This window comes from Cyanistes caeruleus, chromosome Z (genome assembly GCF_971803275.1).
Source record: "Cyanistes caeruleus chromosome Z, bCyaCae1.hap1.1, whole genome shotgun sequence".
Lineage (NCBI taxonomy): Eukaryota > Metazoa > Chordata > Aves > Passeriformes > Paridae > Cyanistes > Cyanistes caeruleus.
Window position 1 is genome coordinate 38,762,585 of NC_141732.1, and position 21,362 is coordinate 38,783,946.

Below are 21,362 nucleotides of genomic sequence, written 5' to 3' on the forward strand. Positions count from 1 at the left end.
AGAGTTTAGCCCCTGCTATGATGAGCTCTTTGATGACGCTCACGGAACCCTCAGCTCAAAGGGGAGGCAAAAAAGGCAGCAAAGCCCAAGTTCCCCTCTAAGGGGTAAAACAGAGTTGCTTGTTTGACACAGTGCCTTATGTACCATATTACTGTCTGCTCTAATCTTTTGCTTGGCTAAAGCTGAAAATCCCAACTGGCAGTGCCAATGGCTTTCTGCTGGAAGCCCTACCTTCTGTTGCACTGTGTCTCCTCATGTGTAGCTACGAGACTGGCTCCCAGGCATTTTAGCACCAGTTCCACCCAGGGACTACCCATTTCCCACCAGACACACTGAAAAGAAACATTTTACTGCTCTAAGATATTTACTACCTCAGAAATATAATAGCTTCTCCACATGTCCCTTAAGACTGTCCTAAATCTCTGAGGACTAAACCAAAGGAATAACTAGAGACAGTGCTTTTTCTTCTCTCCCCTACAGCAAGAGACTAAAAAGTTTTAATAAATATGTGCATGACCAAGAAAAAAGTTACACATTTTCTGCTGCATTTGGCTGTCAGAAATAAGCCCTAGTTAGCACAAAAATATGGATGAGGCAGAAGAAAATGCATTATTTAAACTATGATACTATGGTTTCCCAGCAAGTCTGGCTGAATTCTTGATCTCCTGTGTCCCCTTAGACTTGGCAAATAGCTGACCTGGCAAGCACTGTTGAACTGGTTTTTGACATCTTTGATATCTGTTATTCCCCGTAGATAAAGAGCTGTTTGTGCGACCGCCTTTATTCTGTCTAGGTGGAATAAAGGCAATTCCGAACTAGATAGGAAATATACCATTTTTGAAACATGCTGTACAAGAGGAGTGTACAGAGGACAAAACAGTACATGCATAAGCATGCCTGGTTCTCAGGTTTTCAAAGCTTCATTGGCTCTAAGCTGCTTGTGAGAGTGGTTACATGAAGCATTATTAAGTAGTAAGGGAGCATGACTAGCTTTCCAGCCACATCTCAGGTCTTCGTGCAGTGCTTTGTTCTCACATCCCACTCCATATTTCCTGTCCTAAACTGATCCTAGCAGTGTAGGATATGCAGGACCAAGATGCATGAACAGCTCAAAGCAAAAAGAGGGAGCCCCACAGAGATCACATCATATCTGCAGTAATCCCAAGGGCCTCATGCTGCTCTGATACTGCCATTTCCCTTGGGAAGGCTCCAGTCTCTCTCCACTGGGGAGTGGCAGAGTGAATGAGCATTTCCCACTCTAGGCCTCTGCATTTGCTTTGCCTTGAAATGCTGCTTCATGAGGACAAGCTGGTTTCTAGCACCATATATAGAAGTTCCCTACCAACACCAGGAAAAGAAAGTTTGCCACCTCTCAACCCTAGGAATATACACTTTGTGCAACAGCAAAGCTCATACGCGTGCTTCTTCAAAGAGCAGATGTGAAAGCTGCCTAGGCAATCTACAGGGCATTGTTGCAATTCTTTATGAAGCCATTTATTGAAGGTACAATTCTGCTCAGCTACAAAGGGAATAGCTGTTCTGTGCTTCATGCAGCTCTGCTGTCTTGGCTGTTTCCTGCACACTGAAAATAGTGGCAGTGTGATTACTGCATGCATTGTTCCATCAATATACACATCGCCCAATTTCTCCCTCCCTTCACTCTGTGTGTCTGCACACCTTGGATTGTTAGAAGGTTTCAGTTAGATGCATCACACAGATAAGGGCTGTGCTTCCCACAGTAAAGAAAAAATAAAGTTAGCACTCTGCAAAATAATAACCAGAACAAGGTATGTTACAAATATAGGGCATGGAAATTGTCACACATGCATTCCATTTACCTATAAAATCCATTTCCTTGTGCCAGTCTGTAGCATGAAAATCATCAAGATATCTGTGCAGAAATTGGTTTCTCCCTCAACCTCCTACTTGTCCCCACACTCCTCATAAACTGACAAAAAAAATTCAGTCTTCTCGTCAACTTCATCAAACAAAATGTGACTGAAGAGACTTGAACAAAAACACCAGAACAGGAGCGTTCTTAAAGCTCTGCTGTAATCTGAAGGGGATCTCTGGGTCAGTAGCATCAGAAGGACCCACTTTCTCAAGTCTCCTCTCCTCACAGGTCTGACCCTGTGGCCAGAGCTCTGGCTGGTCTGCTACTGCTGTCACCTTGTGCTCTTTATGCCTTGTCTCCATGCTCTGATAGTTCCCTTACTTTTTTCATTCACGTGCTGCTCATGGTGATTTTCTGTTTGCTCTTCGCCCACTTTTATTCTGGTGTTGTTGCAGAACCTTGTGGTGTGCCTCCCTTTTTCCAGTTCCTCTCTGCATGACAAGAAAAGGACAGTGCAGAGCATAACTCTATTTTCTCAACCTTTGACACAGAAAAAAAGAGAGAAAAAAAAAAGTAGGGGAGAGAGGGGGAAGATTAGTGAATGAGCATATGAACAACACGTCTGGAACTACAATAATAGGTACACTGTTCCATAAGTCCCGTAAGTCCCATACCAGCAACAACAAACTCTAGGTTTTGATAATTAGATTCTCTGCAAGAGATATCCCACAAGTCTTCCTCATATAATTAAGGTTCTTCATTATAGCAATGAAGCATTTGGCAAAAGCTGCTCTGCAGAGAAATATTTCAGCTACTAGAACACCTTGATCTCTGGTGAAACATGTCCTCACCTCTTAGGCTAGAATTATTTCCACAGATTATTATCTCCTTTTAGTGAGCTTCTCTCAGGTCCATCTACTGTAAGAGCTTCCTCAGGCTGGCAGGTCTCAGGAAGTGGTGCAATACTGGGGTGAAAACTTAAGGGTGCCTTGATTACCCATACTCAATCTATGAGCTTTTCTTGAGTACTTAAGAAGTGGTTATACACTTGAGGAAAGATGCAAGGCAGTTTTAACAGTAAGAGTTTCTAAGTCCATGAGAGAGCACAGAGACTGACAAAGCAATAGCACTGTAGATAGAGCTTTTACACTTGTATTTCAAGCATGCTGTGCAGAATATGGTGATTTCTTCAACCCCTGGTGACCTCTGCTGCAGGCAGTAGTGTAGGGAATGTGCCTACATGTTAGAAAACAGCCTCCTAAGTATACAGTCAGTTATTTTCCCGTATTTTCTTTTTAAGGTTTTGATTCTTTAGGTAAGAGTTTTACTACGGATGAGGAAACAGCACTCCAGCAGTGTATCTCATAAGAAAAAATAAATGAGGCACAATGTAGCAGGATCACAGGACAGCTGTGAGCTCAGCTGTGAGGCTGAAGGTTGTGTGGAGCCTGATGCCAGCTAAGAGAAAACAGGGACTGAATGCAGCCTGCAGCTACTAACAATTAACTAAAATTTCTACTAAATTCAACTAAAAATTTCCAACCTTCACAATAAAAACATATATATGAGGACTCAAACTAAAGGAAGTAACAATGGGCAAAGGCCATCAGGGATAGTTAGGCTTCTCTAATTTCTTTTCTGTCATTCATATATGGATGAACTGTTTTAAAATTTTGTCATTATGAGCCAGGGTTGAACATCTTGGTGAAAAGTATACACTCATTGGCCAGTAGCTGATGAGACATACAAGGCACCACATGCCTGTATTTGGTATTCCTCCATTTGGCTTCTCTGTCTTTAACAAGATATTCTCCCTCTGTATTTAAGCTATAGATCAAATTGAATCTGTCTGTGTACAGTATGCATACATAAGCAAGAAATTACTACCAAAAGGAACTTGGCTGCTGCAGTTTTGGAAAACATGCTGGAGCACCCATTCATTTTTTTTCCATGACTCATAGCAGTAAATGCAGTACAGAAGAAATGTGTGTGATCCACATCCTCTGAGCTGTCAGTGCTCCCATAAACAGTGAATCCTCATTACAAACACTTCTGAACTTTTTGCACACCTTCTGTGATGTTTTTGCAAGAATATGCTGACCAAAAAGTCTAATTATCTCAAAAGAGGAGCCAGAGGGTCAGAAAAATAAGTGCCTCCCAAAAATGTGAAAAGTGTAGTTTTGGTTTGGTTTTCTTTTTCCGTTCCTTAGTAGTTGTTGGATTTTTTTACACTTTCAGTACCAGGCTACATATCTGTTTTAACAAATATCTATAAAGATAGTTATCAATCTTGCCAAATTAAGTAAATCACTACCATGTGCAAGCATGAGCAGTGTAATGTTGGCTTTAAACTAACAGCAGATTGAGAAGGGACAGTTATTTTGAAGTGAAATTTGGAGAGTGTTTGTTGTTGACATTTTTGGGGACTGTGGAAGAAGAAGTGTAGGACAAAGATTGAGAGGAACTGAGTCAGGTCAGGTCATTCTGACCTTTTCTGTGTTTTTCCACTCTTCCTTTCCACTTAGAAGCAAACCCAAAATAAAAGAGCAGAGCCTCCCTAGCTAATAATGGGGTTGGTACATTTCTGAAGTCTCTGCTCAGCTATAAATCTTTCTTAACTGCTCAAGCCAACTAAACTTCCAAACAATGTCAGAAGAGTAGGGTGCCGTTCTGACTTACAATCATGAATAGTGCATGCATTCCCTCAAGGACAGGCAGTGACCAATGAGACAGAGAAGTGTATTAGCAGCAATCTTCAGACTACATCTGCAATGTCATGCTTGTTAAATAATTAATATACTTAAACTGACTCTCAAGGGAAAACAAGGGCCTTATGATATCTACAAATTCACTCTGACTCTGAATAGTCAGTGTAGCCACTGTAAGCTCTCCAGGGAAATCTGAACCAACAAAACAAGAGACAAGATGTAATTTTTGGGAGTTAGATCAAAAATACAAATAATCTCTCTTTTTCACCCTCCAAAAATTTAGTGCCTTCAGGTTGTGGCATAATTTCCTGTGAAGGAGATAACAGGCCAAATTGGGAAGTATTTCTGCAGAAACAGTTTGTGATTTTCTTTCACCAGTCCTAAAATCATGTCAAATATAAAGGCTTTGTGCTCCCTTTCCATTCTACTACAGAATATAACCGATGCCATGAATGCACTGAACAATAATTGCTGGACGAATAACTTTGACATCACCGTAGTTTTTTTATCTAGGTGATAGGTGTGCCAGTCCAAGCTTTGAACTGGCACCAATCTAGTTCTTTTTTCCATAAGCCAACTTACAGTAATGAAAGAAATACAAGCCAGATGGCTTAGTACATTGTAGGTGGCATCTGATGTAATTAAATGCTAGTTTAAAGGAAAACCACAATGGTTGCTCTATCATTCCTCCTAGAGATTGTCGTTCCAATTGGGAACGGCTAAAAAGAACGACACAAACTCTCAAGGGAGTCTCAACAGGAGAATTCCTCTAGTTTATTGCTTCAGGCCTGTCTTATAGACAGATACGTGGAAAAGTACAGAAAAGAAACTCTTATTGGCTAGCAAAGTGCTACATCACCATCATTGGTCAGGGGCACACTGCCCCCCTGACTCTCTCCTGCAAGGTAAACAAAAGGACAGACAAACAGCACCTGGCAGTTGTTTTCTGTCTCTGAGGATTGTTTTGAAATCCTCCTTTGAATTCCCAGGCTAGCTTCTCAGGCAGGACTGAGAGGCCATGGGCCTGCAGTTTCTGCAGCTCCCTGCAGCCTGTTCCAAAGCTAGCATCCATAAGAGATACCTCTTGGGAATCCTTCCCAATGAAAAAATATTCCTTAGAAGAAAGCTACTAAAAAGTAGGAGTTAGATGAGAGAGTATCCATTACAATGTGCTTTCCCCTCTGAAAATAACCTGGCTTTCTCAAGTGTATTATCTGCTCATACTTGGTAGATCTAATGTACATTCTACTCATAATTTCTTTATGTTTTATTTCCTTATTTTACTACACAATGGTGTTAGAATAACTTCATAGCAGACAAGCCAAATCTACCTTTTCTTCTTTCTTATCCCCTTACTATATCAAGAGACCCAGTGTGCCACATTTCTCTTCTTCAGAGGCACCAAAGCATTTCTGGCCATCCAAACCCCTTTGCTAAACAAAAAAGTGATTTTTTCCCAGCTCAGGTAGAGCCATCGATGCACAAGTGTAAGAAGTTTCTTCTAGGAGACTAAAGGAGGGAAACTGACATTTCATGAGCCCAAGTCCTAAGGCTAACAAAAGGCTCAACAAACGAAATTCTTAGTAAAAACAAAATTTTAATTAAAATAATGGAGTATATGTACAGAAAGGCAGAAAAAAAATCACTTAGTAAAGGTTTTATTTGTTTAGTACCTTAAGTCAGCTGTTCTGTTGACTGGCAAGTTTTTCGCGGGCTGAAGCAAGCCTGCCTAATCCTGGACCTCTCAGTCAGCAAAAAAATGCTACTGCAAACAAGAGATTTAATTACTCCCAAGTATACAGAGTTATTTTCCATGTGTGTAAAAAATGCCAGATGAAAGCACACTGATTTGGTTGCTGAAACACAAGCTTCTCCATATTTTCAAATATGTGTCTGACAATACACAAATACATGCAGAAATGTACTCATTTCAGATTTGTCAGGAAAATCTTTAGCAACTTAGCAAGGGAGAAAAGGTGATAAATATCATCATAATTTGTTCCAAAGAAGTATATTGGATAATTCACAAGTGTTGCATATTCAGTATAGCAGTTTTCTTTCAAATCTGTAAGATTAAAAAGGAAAAAGCAAAAACAAACAAACAAAAGACCCTAAGTGAAACCAAAACAAAAAACCCCAAATGAAACAACTTGTTCTCTAATTTTATTAGAGAAAATTCAGAAGCTATTGAAAAATGTGCATTTTATGAACATTAAGAAAACTGTTATAAATCTGGAGATATACTAAATCACAAGATTTGTTGCATTATTATCAGGAATTGACCCTCTGGCATTTGATGAAGAAAGAAAATGTGAGGAACCAGTTCTCTGCGGCTCTGTATATATGCCTATGTCACAGTAAAATATTAGAAAGGATATTCTAATCAAAGCAATAATGGAGTTATTTATCGAATTTTTGGAGCTGTTTATCTTGATGGACAAACATGTCAATATTCTGGGCCAAGATCATGCACACCGGTGATGGAATAATTAAATTGTCCCTCCAAAATGTCCTTTCTTATTGTGAATTCCCAGCAGAATTGTTAAATACTGAGCACTAAATTTTAGCATGGACGATTAAAATGGTGAAATTAAATATGTTTCACCCAACAGCCATTAGCTCTTGTTACCCACATTTATTGTCTTCCAAGAAATGAGATATGATTTTTGACAATAAATTTTTTTAATTGCCCTGAGCAGAAGCTTCTGATAGGGAAGGCAGCAGATTCTTTTTCCCTCCATACACAGACCATAGCCAAGGAAATCTTATATACCAGAATTAAATCTGTTTTCCATTTTTTCTAACCAAATATGACACATCTAAGAACTAGCAGAAACTGATGATTTATTAAGGAATTAATAAGGAGGGGATAAGAAACAGGTTTAATTCAAAACAGCCCAAAGCTACAGAGCAAGTTCAGCAGGTAGCAAAAATTACCTCTTCTATGTAGAGTAATTGAAAAATTAGGTACATCACAGCATGGAACATGCACTGGAAACACATTCCCATGTAGCTATTGCTCCAAAGCAGACAAATTCTACAGACAGAAAATTGGGTAAGGCTGTAAAGGAAGTGCAAATGCAGATTTAAATATCATCTGACTTAAAGCATCAGTTTGTCTTTGGATGGACCACAGGGATTTTTTTCTTCCTTCCTTTCTTCATTAAAGAATCTGGCCTAGCATGAGGCAGGAAGCTTGGAAACAAAGAGGAGAACTTTGCATCTCAACATGAATATATTTAGTCCCCTAACAATTTACAATATCTGCCTCGTGGTGTTAAAGACAACCAAAGTTAATACTCCATACAGAATAAGGAAGATAAGTTTAAACAAAAAGGCTTAAACTATATTTTGCAGTTGTGAAAAAGAACATCTTGGAATCTTGTAAAAGAAATTAAAATATATTTATTTAATGAAAGTGAAAAGAAATTTTGAAGGCATTACTGTGTTCTGTGGTGTACAGTAAGAGCACAAAATGTGGACTTGTTATTAGTCACATTGTCCTTTTTTTGCCTGAAACTACTATCAAGGGGCTGCCTGGACCATCATTATATATGCCTTTCCAAAAGCATACACATTTCAAACATTCCACTAGAGACTGAGACACTAACAGGGCGACAGGAAGGCTCTTGCCAAGCAACAGCTGGAAAAGATATGCCAGAAACAATGAATAACAGGCTGGGAGAGCTACAGGAGCAGCAAATCACTGTGCAGAAGGAGCCTGTTGGTTTGCATGGGAAAACAGTAGCAGCAGGAGGAGGAAAGCAACAGAATGAGATGCCTGCCCCATGTGTACCCCCTTACTTTCAGTTCTCTTTTTTTGATACAGATCACTCTCTTCATGGCTTTTGAACATCTCTGCTACTGAAATACCCTGTCCTAAATCATTCTGAGGAAGTAAACCTCACAGAACTGAAGTTTGTCGGCCTCAGGCACCAGAGTTATAAAAGCTACAAAATGTATTGTTACACTGTTTAGAATTATACAATCACAAGCCCTAGGGGTTTTAGCATTAGAGGTTTCCTGTTGGCAGTAAATCTCAAAATACTAAATAGTAAGAGTGCTCTGCTGACACAGGAATTGAAAATATTTGGGGATGCTTCTCTAAGGCTTTTGACTTACTGACCTCAACATATTTGTGTCTTACAAATACAAACCTGTGAGACATTACTCTAGTTTTCCTGGATTGTCAAACCAGTCACAAATTTCCAATTAACCTGCTGACCTAGCACTTGCAGGTAGGTTTGAAATGCTGATCAGATAGAGGCTTTGTCCAAGACAACAAAGACTTATCTTGTGGGACCACATATAGTGTTAGTACTAGTACTGCCCTCAGTCCTTGTAGAGATAGATCAAAACTCTGGGCAGCACTGTGAGTTAGGAAGGCCTGTTATCTAGATATTGTATCTTAAACTGCACATCCTGGTTAATTTTTGTGGTACTTCCACATGACAAGATTGTTTCCTGCCAACAAATGTGGAGTAAGCACTATTCTATCCTAAATATTTAGCCACCAACAAAAGATGATATACTGACTTAGCCTGGCAACGGTTTGCTCAGTGGGTGTAAAATTCTCGTCTTCTCCTGACTCACCTGTAACACATTTTTTGATAACTTGATGGTTAGCTGTTTCCAGGTGATGTAGAAATGGGATTTTTTTTTTTTCTCATGAGTATTTGCACAGAACATGGTACCTTCATCATCTACACTGTGTGAAGCAGAAATTAAAAAAGCCAATATGTCTAGCTCACATACATGCAAAGTCCGGAATTGCTTGTGTTTATCCTCAGTTATATATAAGCACAATGTAGTATGACCTGCAATGCAGGCTAGATAACGAGTCACAGGAAAAAGGCATCTCTGTGTAAAAGCACCTCAGCTTTGACATGACAGGCAAACTTCTCAGATACACAGGTTATAGGAATCTAGCAGAGGACCCCGTAGCAAAGCTTTTGATCAGGGCTCAAGGTCTCAGGGGTAAAGTCAACTTGCTTAAGAAAATTAAAAGCCATTCCACCATTACAAGACAGAACTTCAGAAATTTCTAAACATCAAGTTCCTTTTTTCTTTTTCTTTTTCTTTTTTTTTTTTTTTTAATTAGCATACATTGATATGATTTTGCATTTTTATCATCTATATCTTTAGGTCAGTGCAAATTTATGTACTGATGATAAGGAGTTAAACACTGAAATCTTAAAGATGTTGCTCAAACAAACAGTTTCTGAGTTCAATATTCTGGTTTAACACCTAGAAGACACTTGTGAATGGGGCTAGGAAGATTACCAAGGCATTCTGCAGAACAGCTGGCTAGCGACACAAATTGCTATAGACTGCTGGGGCAGTTTATCCTTGAGACAAATTATGGAGTTCACATGTTGTCTAGACAGACACTATTTAACTGTATTTGCAGTAGGCTCGGAAGCACGTCCCATTCCCCACAATCAACACTGTCCCTTGCCCTGCTATGGTGACAGAGAAGCTTCCTGGCAAAACCAAAGCCAGCAGTTCCGGCCTCCCTGTGACCTGGCATCTTCCCCCTGCCGTGTTCTCCCCTAGTTTTGGTAGTTGTGAAGTTTTTGGGACTGCTTCTAAAGCCACAATTGACAAAACCAAGGAACTGACTAAGGTTAAATTTAACTCTTAAATAAGCAAATAAAAACCAGTAGCTTTGCTCAGGGGTCAGGTATCCATGGATACCTGATATATTTCTACAGTGAGGATGGCATATTCTTTACAGTCCTACCGCTGCTTCCAGCCTCACAAGTATAAACTGCTGATGACCTTAGCTTATGTTATGTTACGTTATGTTAACTGAGGAGAATAGGGAGAAGATATATATGCTTGCACTACATGCTCCTGCAGTGCTGGGGTCAATAGTCTTTGGGGAAGGCTTGAGGGAGGAAGAGAAATCAACCACTGGAGTTGAAGTTCCTTGGGATGGCAAGTCAGCATTCTTCAAGTAGCAGTCAAGAGCTTCAAGTAGCAGTGTTCATCTGGTTCAATTTCTTAGATGTTTATTTTTTCTTCTCAGAACTAGTAGTATTAAAATGAAATTTCAAATTCTGGAGTGCAGTTTTGTGGCAAGGGCTTGCCTAGACGGCCAGGGAGACTTGCTCAGTAAATTGAGTAGGAGTTTGTGGTTGGTTGTTTCTGCAAATATTTTATTTCCTATCAGTTCAGAATAATTCCATCTTGGCACTGTGTATTTTTGCCAGACTTTTCCATCCCTTTAGAACATGAGATAAAATTTATCCTAAGTCACTCAGTTGCCGTTCTGTTCCAGTTTCAATACATTCAATAATAATCATGTAATTATTCTTCCTCACTCTCATGACCAATTAGGAATCTTTTTTCTCATTATTATCTTTACATTTCAGATTTCTGTCACTTACATGTTTCTCAGGCATCTGAAGTTCCTGTTACTGTCCACCATAGGTAGGTCAGCAGAATTCCCTTTTGGAGATACCGTTACATTGTCTCTTGTTTCTGCAGAAGATGAATACTTGAGAGAGAAAAAAAATGGAAAAAACACACTTTTAACCCCCCCTCTTGTTACAACGTAACTTTCTATTAAGTACCAGAAGAGTATTCATCAAATAATATATATCCCTTTCTATAAAACCTGATGCTTTTAATATAGTAAAGCATAATTTCTTTATTTTATGTGAAGATCTGTTATCTACTTTTGGTACATGTAAAATATATAAAGAAGAAGGAAAAAAAAAATCTCAAATACAGCATCACACTTCTATCAATAACTTAGAAGTCTGAATAACTTACAAAAATAGATGTAATTTTTATAGAAAGTCAGGTGACGCCACAGGTGAATTTAAGGCTCCAGATAAAAAAAAAAAAAAAAAAGTCCAAGAGCTACACTCTTGGGAGTGCAGCTTAAAAACAAGCATTTTGAAATACATACTAAGCAATAACATCAGCTAACATTTCCTGCAGTCATGTAATCAAAAAGGAAGGCATTCACTAGCTAATTCTGATATATTTATGACATCAAGCCAGTTTTACTTCTGTAAAACTCAATCTGCCCTGGCAATGTCTCCAGATTTCCCTCTGCTGGGCTAATGGGATCATTGCTCACCAGAAATAAACCACTGCAGTCTGTTTATACCTAAAGTATATGTGATACTTTTGTGGGGAACACCCTTAGAGAGGTTATAAATGTGTAAAGACAGTAGAGCTTTCTTTATGCATGTGCAGAGAACTGCAAATAATCAGGCACCCCAGTACTATCTCTGCCAACAGTTTAGATGGCATCGGTCACTTTAATCTTCCTGGATGTACATGGCTGTTTAGGAACAGAGACCAGATGTAACAGATGAGGTGCTGAGAGAGACATCTCAGTGCTGCTACTTCTTTGAGAATTTAACTTTACATATTCATGCAGGTGTAGCATTGGCTGCTGCCCAGTAAAACATTAAATCCTCGCTGTCATGACCTTAGCATCCAGTCTTCCCTATTTCCTGACCTCCCATGGACAAACACTTGCTCTGAAGGCCCCTTATTCATATGCATGCCAGCAGAATTGGCATCAGCTGCTCTGGGTCTTTCATTTCCATTAAAGCAATTCAGTACTGGTACAAGAAGGTAACATTATGCATCAAAAGACTGATTGATCTGAAAAAAAACAGGCTAGGTCCTGTTCTGCTTACTGAGGTTAAAGGGAGTAGGGTAAAAAGACATAGTGTATGTCTTTGAAATATGCATTTGTTTGCTGTGTTGGCACACAGGGTAGTTAATGAATTCAGACCAGTGAGACCTCCAAACTTTTTTGGCTCAGCATGATTGTAGAGGGTCTCATGTTTAAGGATATAACTGTGTGGGAGAAGGAGTAGCTAACAGAGGTTAGTTTGACAGATCCCAGTGAGAAAAATTCTCACTTAAAAATTCTTTGTGCTGACATGAGAGATCAAAATACGTACACTTTAGACAGAAGATGAAAAGCTGCTATGTTAAATATTAAATTGGGACCTCGCCATACATTCTTCAGGTTACATAATATTTTGCTTTGCTATAATTTTCAGTCTATTTCAGATACTTTTTTTTTTACACCTACTCCAACATTCTCTACAGAAGATGTAGATCACTGACAATACTCTAATCCCAAAGAGATCAACATTTTTAGCTTGATCTCACACATGCACCAGCTAGAAGGTTCCTCTACAGCACTAGGCCCCCTGTACTCACTGTGGTCCTGCCTTGCTGAATACAGATTGCATTTGCATTGCTTGGAGACTATTTCAGTGGTCTGCATATGGACTATGTTTGTACAGCTAGATAGCAATTTGGTCCAGATATCACCACATTACACAACATTTCTTTAGTTACTTACTGCAGTAATTTTCCCACGTTCTTGGAGTTACTTTCAGACAAACAGTACAGCTCACTTGGTTACAGTATAGTACATTTTACTCCAGGATATGGATCTACTCATTCTTCCCTATATTGCAGCCTGTTACAGAGCTATGCTACTCCAAATAACATATGTAGGAAACTTTATTTACAGCTAATTTCTCCCTCCTTTAAGGGTGTATTAATTTTATAGGCTTAGATTAATTTTTGGATTTTCCAGGAATCTAATTTGTCTGAACTGCCAGGGAGATTTCATCTTTCACAAGGCTAGGAGAGTGAAAATTAAACCAAAACTAGTTCAAACAAAAGTTCCGCCACGGACTCACTGTGGTATCCTGTCCAGCTTGTGTATTGGCTCTGTAGGGGGTGGACTTAATTTTCTCTATATCAGGCCTGATAATGCTGTACTTTGTTTTTGGAGCTAGAAGGGTGTTGATGACCTACCAGTGTTTTGGCTGCAGGGCTCCCACCCTGGGAGCTTCAAGGACGTCCTTCACAAAAGGCTGCCCTTCACTCAAGGATGTCCTCCAACAAGGACAGCTGAGACAAACTGATCCAGTAATAATCCATAAACTATGACATCTGTTCAGCAATAAAATACAAGAGAAAGGGGTGGGAAGCATTCATTCTTTAGATGTTTGTCCTCTGCACCAACTGCTATGTGTTCTGAGACCCTACTTGACTAGACATAACCTGCTGATGAGATGGAGAAAATATACATTTTGTTCTCCTTTGCTACCATGCACAGCCTTTGATCTATCTTTATTAAACTGTCTTTATCTTGATCCACAAGGCTTTTTTCATCTGAATTTCTCCCCCACTATCCTGTTGAGGAGAGGGAGTGATAGAGCAGCTTCCTGGGCACCTAACATGCAGCCAAGGTCAACCCACCACAGCTGGTCAAAAGGAAATTTATTCCAAATGTTGAAGTTCTATTAATTTTCCTGATTTACTCACTCTTCCATCATTCTTCTTGGGTCATTCAGGAGGTTTTACAGCTCAGGCATCTTGTTCAGGAGAACTGAGTTTGTTCAACCTATTCAATTTGCATTGGTACAGGGTTACCCAATATCTTTGGTTACAAACCATCAACACCTACCCACTATAAACTCAGTTCACATTAATCTTGGATAAAGGAGCCAGACGCACCCATAAAATCCTCAGAAATGGCTTTATGTGGTCTGCTCTGGATATAACCTGGTCATTTTACACTGGTTCGCAGTTCTGTGCTCAGACAGACTGAGAAATATATTATGTGTTTCCCAGAAACTCATTCTCTACAGACAAAGACTCACAGTAGTTCAACAGAATGTCTTTCAAATTGTGTTGAAGTTTTTATTGAAAGGAATCTATACCACGGCAGTAGGCAACTAATTTCTGGCTTTAAGGCCTAAATTCATTCATGAGAGTTTGAAGCTCTGTGCTTGCCAAGAATAGAAATGTTCCACATTTTTGTCATTGTATACCATATGCAGTGTGAGAAACAAAGTCCCTGCTCTGATTCCCACCTATGTTGCTTAAATGTCATTACAGGTCTAAGGTACACAGGATTTTTATGTATAAGAAACCTATTTTTCCCCCTTTAAAATGTGTGTACAAAGAACTACTCTACTCTTCCACCATTCATGTGAGACTGCCTAATCACAAAAGTAACAAATCACTCCTTGTAAAGAATCCTTTTACTCTTGATCAGACTTAGGAAGGGGCAAAGAGCTATTTTTTCCCATACAATGCCAAGAGATTTTCTCCTGTAGCACAACATCATCATGTGTGATCCTGAGAACTGCATCTGAAGAAAAAACACTTGGATAGAACTATAAAAATTCAGCATTGTGTTGTAATATTTTCTTTTTCCTGATTCATTATCCGAAAAAATCCCAAATGGCTACTTCGCTGGCATCAGAAAGGAAGTTTATGACATTAATTAAAAAGTTACAACACACTGTTGTAAATGTCCAGTTCTTCACACAGATGTCCGCACACAAGAATTGCCTGGTATTTGATGGAAAATGAGTATCGAGAGAGAGAGTAGTGTGTGGGGGGCTGGGGTTTGTGTTTTCTGGTTGTTTTTTTTGCAAATGCATCTGAAATACACATTTTTTCATGCCTGTAGGGCATGCACCAGGTTTAGCATAAGATTGGTACTCCAGATAACATGCAGCAGTATATAGAAAATCAGTAGTGCTGCACAAGCACTCTTTGAAGCTTTTAGACTGATACTTCTTATGATCAACAAAGCTGTCATCTGAGCAACAATAGGAATGGCATGGGACAGAGACAGAGGAGACCACCATTTCAGACAGAGATTTTCTTGCCACAAATAGATTCAGGAAAAAGGCATTTCTTACCTAATAGTTTAACTATTTAGTTACTTTAGAATTGTTTTAGTTCAAGGGCTTCCTATTTGCTTTTCCTATTAAGTTTCTTTCTGGCCTTCCTTCTGTGCACCTGTGAAATCACTAAAGAACCCAAATATTAGAGTGCTTTCCAAACTGGGCAATGTCAGTTTTCAGAGCTCAGTGTCAAGTAAGAGAAAGATGGAGACAGTATTCAGTAAAAATAAATAGTACCAAGGAATATTCTGAGTTGGAAGGGACTTACAAGTCCAACCTTTCCCTGATATCCAGCCTAAACCTCCCCTGGCATAACTTCAAGCCATTTTCTCAAGCCCTGACACTGTTCCTCACAGAGAAGAGATCAGTGCTTGTCCCTACACCTTACCCCCATGAGAATGTAGAAGACCACAATGAGGTCTCCCCTCAGTCTTCTGTTCTCCAGGCCGAACAAAGCAAAGGTGACCTCAGCCAATCCTCACACTGCTTCCTCTTGAAGACCTTCACCATCCTTGTAGCCCTGCTTTTCCCCTGATTACTTAATACTTTCTTTATCTTTTTTGACCCCAAACTGCCAAAATATAAACCCCCAGTACTCAAGGTGAGGCAGCCTCAGTGCAGAGCAGAGTGAGACAATCCTCCCCCTTGCCTGGTGATCCTGTGCCTGATGGACTCCAGGACAGGGCAGGGTTGGCCCTCCTGGCTGCCAGGGCACTGCTGACTTGTGTTCAACTTGCCCTTGACCAGGACCTCCAGTTCCATTTCTGCAGTGCTGCTCTGAATCATGTCATTCCCCTGTTTGCCAGCTCATCCAGTGTTGCCCCCTCCCAGGTACAGAATCCAGAGCTGGCCTTTGTTGCACTTCATACAGATGGCGATTGCCCAGCCCTCTGTTTTGTCAAGGTCTCTCTGCCTTCCATCTGCAGACTTAGTATCTCTTCAAGCCCACATGTACTTCATGTACTAAGAAGTATCTGAAGGTATGGAGTACACAATTGTAACCCATCAGGTGCTATTGTCTTCATTTTCATTAAGAAAGAACATTTGCAGATTTTAAGAGACACCTGTTCCTGGATTATGAGACTAGTGGGGAAAAACACCACATTCAAATGAATAATGAACCAGGACACAAATGCAAAAACTAAAATTGCTCTATGTAACATATTGTAAACTACAGAGCTTGAGAAGACAGTAGAAATTGCCCAAATATATTCTTGGAAAGCCAAAAGACACTTGTAAAAAAAAGTAAAGTGCTGTAAAAAAAGTCTAAGAAAGTAAAATCAACCCACTTAAATCTGCTGCAAAATAGTGAAGACTGAAGAGCTGAGGGTAACAAGTTGCAGGACTCCCAGGTTTATATGTTGTGAAGTGCCCTTTGAGGGGAATAGTATGGTGGTTGGGAATGTCTTGATGCTCCAAGGACAGAAAATTTAGTGTAAAATGCAGCTTCAAGACATACATAAAATACTTGAGGACCAATTCTAAACTATTACAGACAGATACCTTGAAAAAGGCTACGTGAACATGTGTGTGTTGAGATCTTTTGCAGGCAAAGAAAGAAATACATAAATTTAAGGATCTATCATTTTTATGTGACCAAATAAAGTCCTTAAGTAAAATCTCTTTTTAGAAGAAAGTAATAGTATATTCACATTATATGAATATATAACATAATATTAACATAATATATAACATATTATTAACATAATATATAACATTAATTATGTTGTTTTCCTGTATCAGGACATTGAGATGCTGCAACTGAGGCAGAAAAAAGGGTCTTGCTGTCCTGTTACTTTCATCCTTTCTATATTTGTACTAGGCAACTAAGGAAACTCTTCTTTGAGAGGAATTCTCTCATTTTCTCATTCTACTTTCTACAAATACTACAGTAAAAAGAATTGGTAAGCAGGCCAGATTCCAATCTATTAAAACATGGTTTATCTGGAATGGCTTTATTATGGCTGACAAAATCCATCTGGGTTGGCAGACTTGTCACCAAGATCAGAAGCTGATCAATAGCTGTTTTTGAGAAGATGGAGCCTGAAGTCACCAGAGGTTCGCACACTGGCAACTAAGTACCTGGTGTTTAGCTCAACAGAAACATCTTGGGAGACTGCCAAAACCAACCAAACAAAAAACAAGGGAGAAATCTGGAGAAGAAAAATAGTTGCATCACTTCTCTTGCCTTCTGCCTTCATCTGTAATTTCTGGGCAAAGTATGTCATGTTCTAGCTATGCTACAATTTAGGAAATTACCTCACCACTAAAATACTGAGTCATCTTTGCTGAGACAAGTCTGTAACATAATGGTGACATAATTTAGGGACATCTTGATGCAGCATTTTAATCCATCCTTTTATGTGGTTTGGCTAGAATAAATAAGGGATAGAGAGGCAGCCTTGTTCCTCACAGTATCTTATGCCATGGACTATGCATTAAACAGTACTTAACAGTACTGTGCCTGGTGGGAAAGGACATGTGTAGTTCAGCCACTAATCCTGTCTTTATTCTGTGTAGAAAAAAAGTCATCAGTAGAAGCTGAACACATAATGTGAGATGGTTATGTTTGTTTTACCAGTTCTTGCCTCTAAAGAATTACTAGAATTAAAGAGTTCCTCACAGATTGCTACCAAAATTGACAGTATTCTGATGGAGTATTTTGTCAGCTACATTTAGCAATTACTTGAGAAAACTGAGATAGATAACAGACTTCCTGACAGTTTTAAATTTTCCTCTCAGAGGGATAAAGGTTAATTAAATTCTGCTGCAAGACAAAATTAAATTTCAGCCAAATATCCTTTCAAAACCAGCATAGGATGGAAGGCTGCCCAAAAACCCACATGTATTTGGAGCTCATGAAAGAAGAAGGGCCTCCAGATCTGCAATGCAATATGATCATACTTTTGATAGTTTCTCAAAGGAGTAGGCCAGAGGATGAAAGGATGATCCTATAGTCTTTTTCTGTAATAGCTGACAAACTACTAAAAAGTAGGACGTCAACTAAAACTCTACTCAGTTCTTAGTTCTCTGGAACACATCAATACTCAAGAATGTCTTTAAGCTTGCTTTGTCCTTTATAGAACAATTTCACATTAAAACCTCATTTTGGACAAAAACACTTCTGAAAACAAAATTAAAAGCAAACAAATAAACAAACAAACACAAAATTAAACTCTCTGCCTCCCCCAAAAATCCCCAAATCAACAAACCAACAAAAATCCCAATCAAACCAACTAAAAAAAATTCCCAGTTGTTGGAAACAGGAACCCTAATCCGCAGCTTTTCACAATCAGAATTAAACAATCACCTATGATCTTTCTTGCTTTTCTTACTTCAATACAACTTTCCCCCTTGCTTAGTGGCAGCGCCAGACAAGGTGGAAGAAGAATGCTCTGAATTCAGTTTTTCATTATTATTTTGATCTTCCAGTATCTACAGAAATGGGAAATGGATTTGGCTCTGTAACTTTTGCTTCTTGATGACAATTTTCATCAGCACCCATGCCAGTAAGAGCAAGCAGCACCATCAACACATACCAGGTTCACCGCTTTTGTGCTGGCAGAATCCTCTTCCCCCCTGATGCCTGCAATGTACATCCTGGTTTGGTGTGTATTTCAGGGTGTATTGCAATGTTACACTTCGTGCCTTTGCTCTCTGTGTGAGGAGGTAAATACAATTAAGAAGATTTTTAAATTTTTTTCTTTTTTTTTGACAATTCTAAAGTTCAGGACTAGGGAACAGTGGGGGAGATGTGAAGGTGGATCTCCCCATCACCAAGGGTGACCCTGTATTTTTCCATAAACACCAAATGCTACATTCAGCAACCTTAACAGGCCAGGCTTCCTAGTTCATTTCAACGCACCAGCTGAGCCATTGGCACGAGTGTGCTTCTTGAATATACATTCTATTTTCAAAGTATTTAATTATGAAAGCATCCAAGTGAGGTCAGCTTTTTATTTACATAACATTCAGATAAAGAAGGTTCTGGATTTTCATGCTGATTACATATGTCTTATTTTAAATGCAATGGAATAAATGCATGGAATAAAGCATAGAGCCATTGATTCTCCAAAAAGCTAAAACATTATAGATCTCTTGTCCAAGTGAATTCAATGGTAAGAGAATATGCATTTCTCTTCTCTTTCCTGGATTTGCATAAAGGAATTATGATAATGAATCATTCACACTGCACAAATGTAAACCATTTCAGTAGCAAAGGCATTAAAGCCCATAAGGACTTTTTTTTTTCTTTTCTTTTTTTAAACTTTATTTAGTGGCTTAAGCACAAGATTTTAGGTACTTTCCCAAAACTACCCATGTAACTTGCCCTTCCTCCAAGGTCTCTTCTGGAAGAAAACAACTGAGCAAGACAAAGCAGAATTTACGCTGTGACACACAGACATTATAGGAAGTGTCTAAAAGAAGAAAAATTTTTTCAACTTATGTTCTGGTTATGAATGAACCCCAAGAGGCAGAGGGTCTTTTCCTTCATGCAATCACTTTCAGAAATCTAATGCATTTCTTCAAAAGCAGCATTGCACAACAATAAATATTGTAAATCATGAGTCTTTAACAAGTGATAAAAAGAACAGCAAAGTCATATGGACAAATTAAACTGGAATCATTTGAAAGGAAGTTCACAGTGCTTTTTAATTATCTTACTGGTTTAAAAATAACTCTTCCACTATCTTCAAAGGAAAAAGACCGTAACATCTGAGGAGCTCATTAGCTCTACATAAAGAACCAAATAACTTCAATACTACTCAATTTAAGAGAAGTTTGCAGTTTAAGTCAAAGACACAGGGCGAAACAATGCCATAGCTTCTAGTTTCAGAGGAAAATATATGTAATTTAAACTCATATAAATAAATAAATAGAAATGAATAAACAGTGAATTAAAAGAAGTGCGCTAGCAATATGACTGCATGTAGTGGCAGAAAACACTATTTATTTGAAATCGTCCTAGAACAGAAATATTTTAGAAATACTGCTGTTAATATTTGAAAAAAATAGTGAAAATACACGGGTATGTCAGATAAACAAAACTACAATTTTCTTTTTGTATGCTATGGATACTAAGAAGGTTTGTAAGAAATATATCATGTATGAGTATTTTTCTTCTCACATTGATAGGAAGGTCATTTCAACATCCTTGAACATCTGCAAGGTAAAGAGAGAATAATGATCCTTACTCTGTAGCTTTTCTATGCAAATATTAAAATTGTGCATTCAATATCAAGTATTTTTTGCTGCTTCTTTAGCATGTAGACACCTCAAAATCTCATGATATATTATACCAGAGAAATAAAATTATCTGTACTTCTCTGAAAGAGAAGTGAGATTGAGACACTTAGAAATATTAATTTGTGCTGAGAATCAGACTTCATCTTCCTAAATTTCCGGCTGTGTTAATTGCTGCGCAGCAATGAAAGGCAGCATCACATATACAACAAACCTTTTATCTACCATCAACATAAGCTTAAAAAAAAGTCATCAGTGTTATCTAACATCAACATAATGTTAAAAAAAAAAAAAAGTCATCAGTGCTGTAAGAAAATACTGCACTAAATATACATATTTACTATGCTTGAAGTCTGGAGGCCTTTAGATGAGAGCAAAAATGGCTGGGATCCTCAATTAAGTTCCTGCTGGAGTCTTCCCTAGTTTAAGAAATGAGCACACGTGACCACAGAGTCTTCAACCAGCCTAAAGAATGTGCATAAATCATATTAACTAAAGTTTATCTCTTCCAATTTAATTTGAACATCTAAAACACATTTAGTTAATATGCTCCAATGTTTATACATTATTATATTTCACTGCCAGTCTTTTGGAACCTTAACACTAGAAATATATCAAGATATCTTGGTTTGATTATTTAATATTTGCCACTGTTTGAAGGTACTCTTGATGAGCACTACTCTATGAAAAAAAGGCATATAATTTTTAAGTGCTGTTATTTGAAGGCTTAAAACATACTATTTCACATTGTGAAGCCATTATGTCCTAAGACAGAAGCATAAAGTCAATACTGTGACATCTTCCTAGAAATTTCTGGCACATAGAAAAAGCAGAGGTTTATTAGAAATAATCAGAAATACTTTGAGACTGTTCTCATTT

General features: G+C 38.5%; 1 protein-coding gene across 8 annotated transcripts in view; it reads right to left on the bottom strand.

Annotated features, from left to right (window-relative positions):
* Positions 1-21,362, bottom strand: part of LOC147648370 (uncharacterized) — a 56,614-nt gene that overhangs the window by 15,926 nt on the left and 19,326 nt on the right. For 2 of the 8 annotated variants that reach the window (XR_015281103.1, XR_015281111.1), the window contains 2 exons: positions 10,935-11,044; positions 2,216-2,325 (listed from right to left, as the gene is read on the bottom strand). Coding sequence is in view for 1 of the 8 variants with exons in the window: in XM_086869439.1 (XP_086725565.1) it covers positions 2,166-2,325; positions 10,935-11,044; positions 18,779-18,838 (330 nt within the window). In the remaining 7 variants the exon portion in view is untranslated. Of the gene's footprint in view, positions 1-1,838; positions 2,326-10,934; positions 11,045-13,350; positions 13,489-18,778; positions 18,897-21,362 lie in introns of those variants that run through there. The other 6 variants (XR_015281106.1, XR_015281105.1, XM_086869439.1 and 3 more) reach the window with 6 other exon arrangements.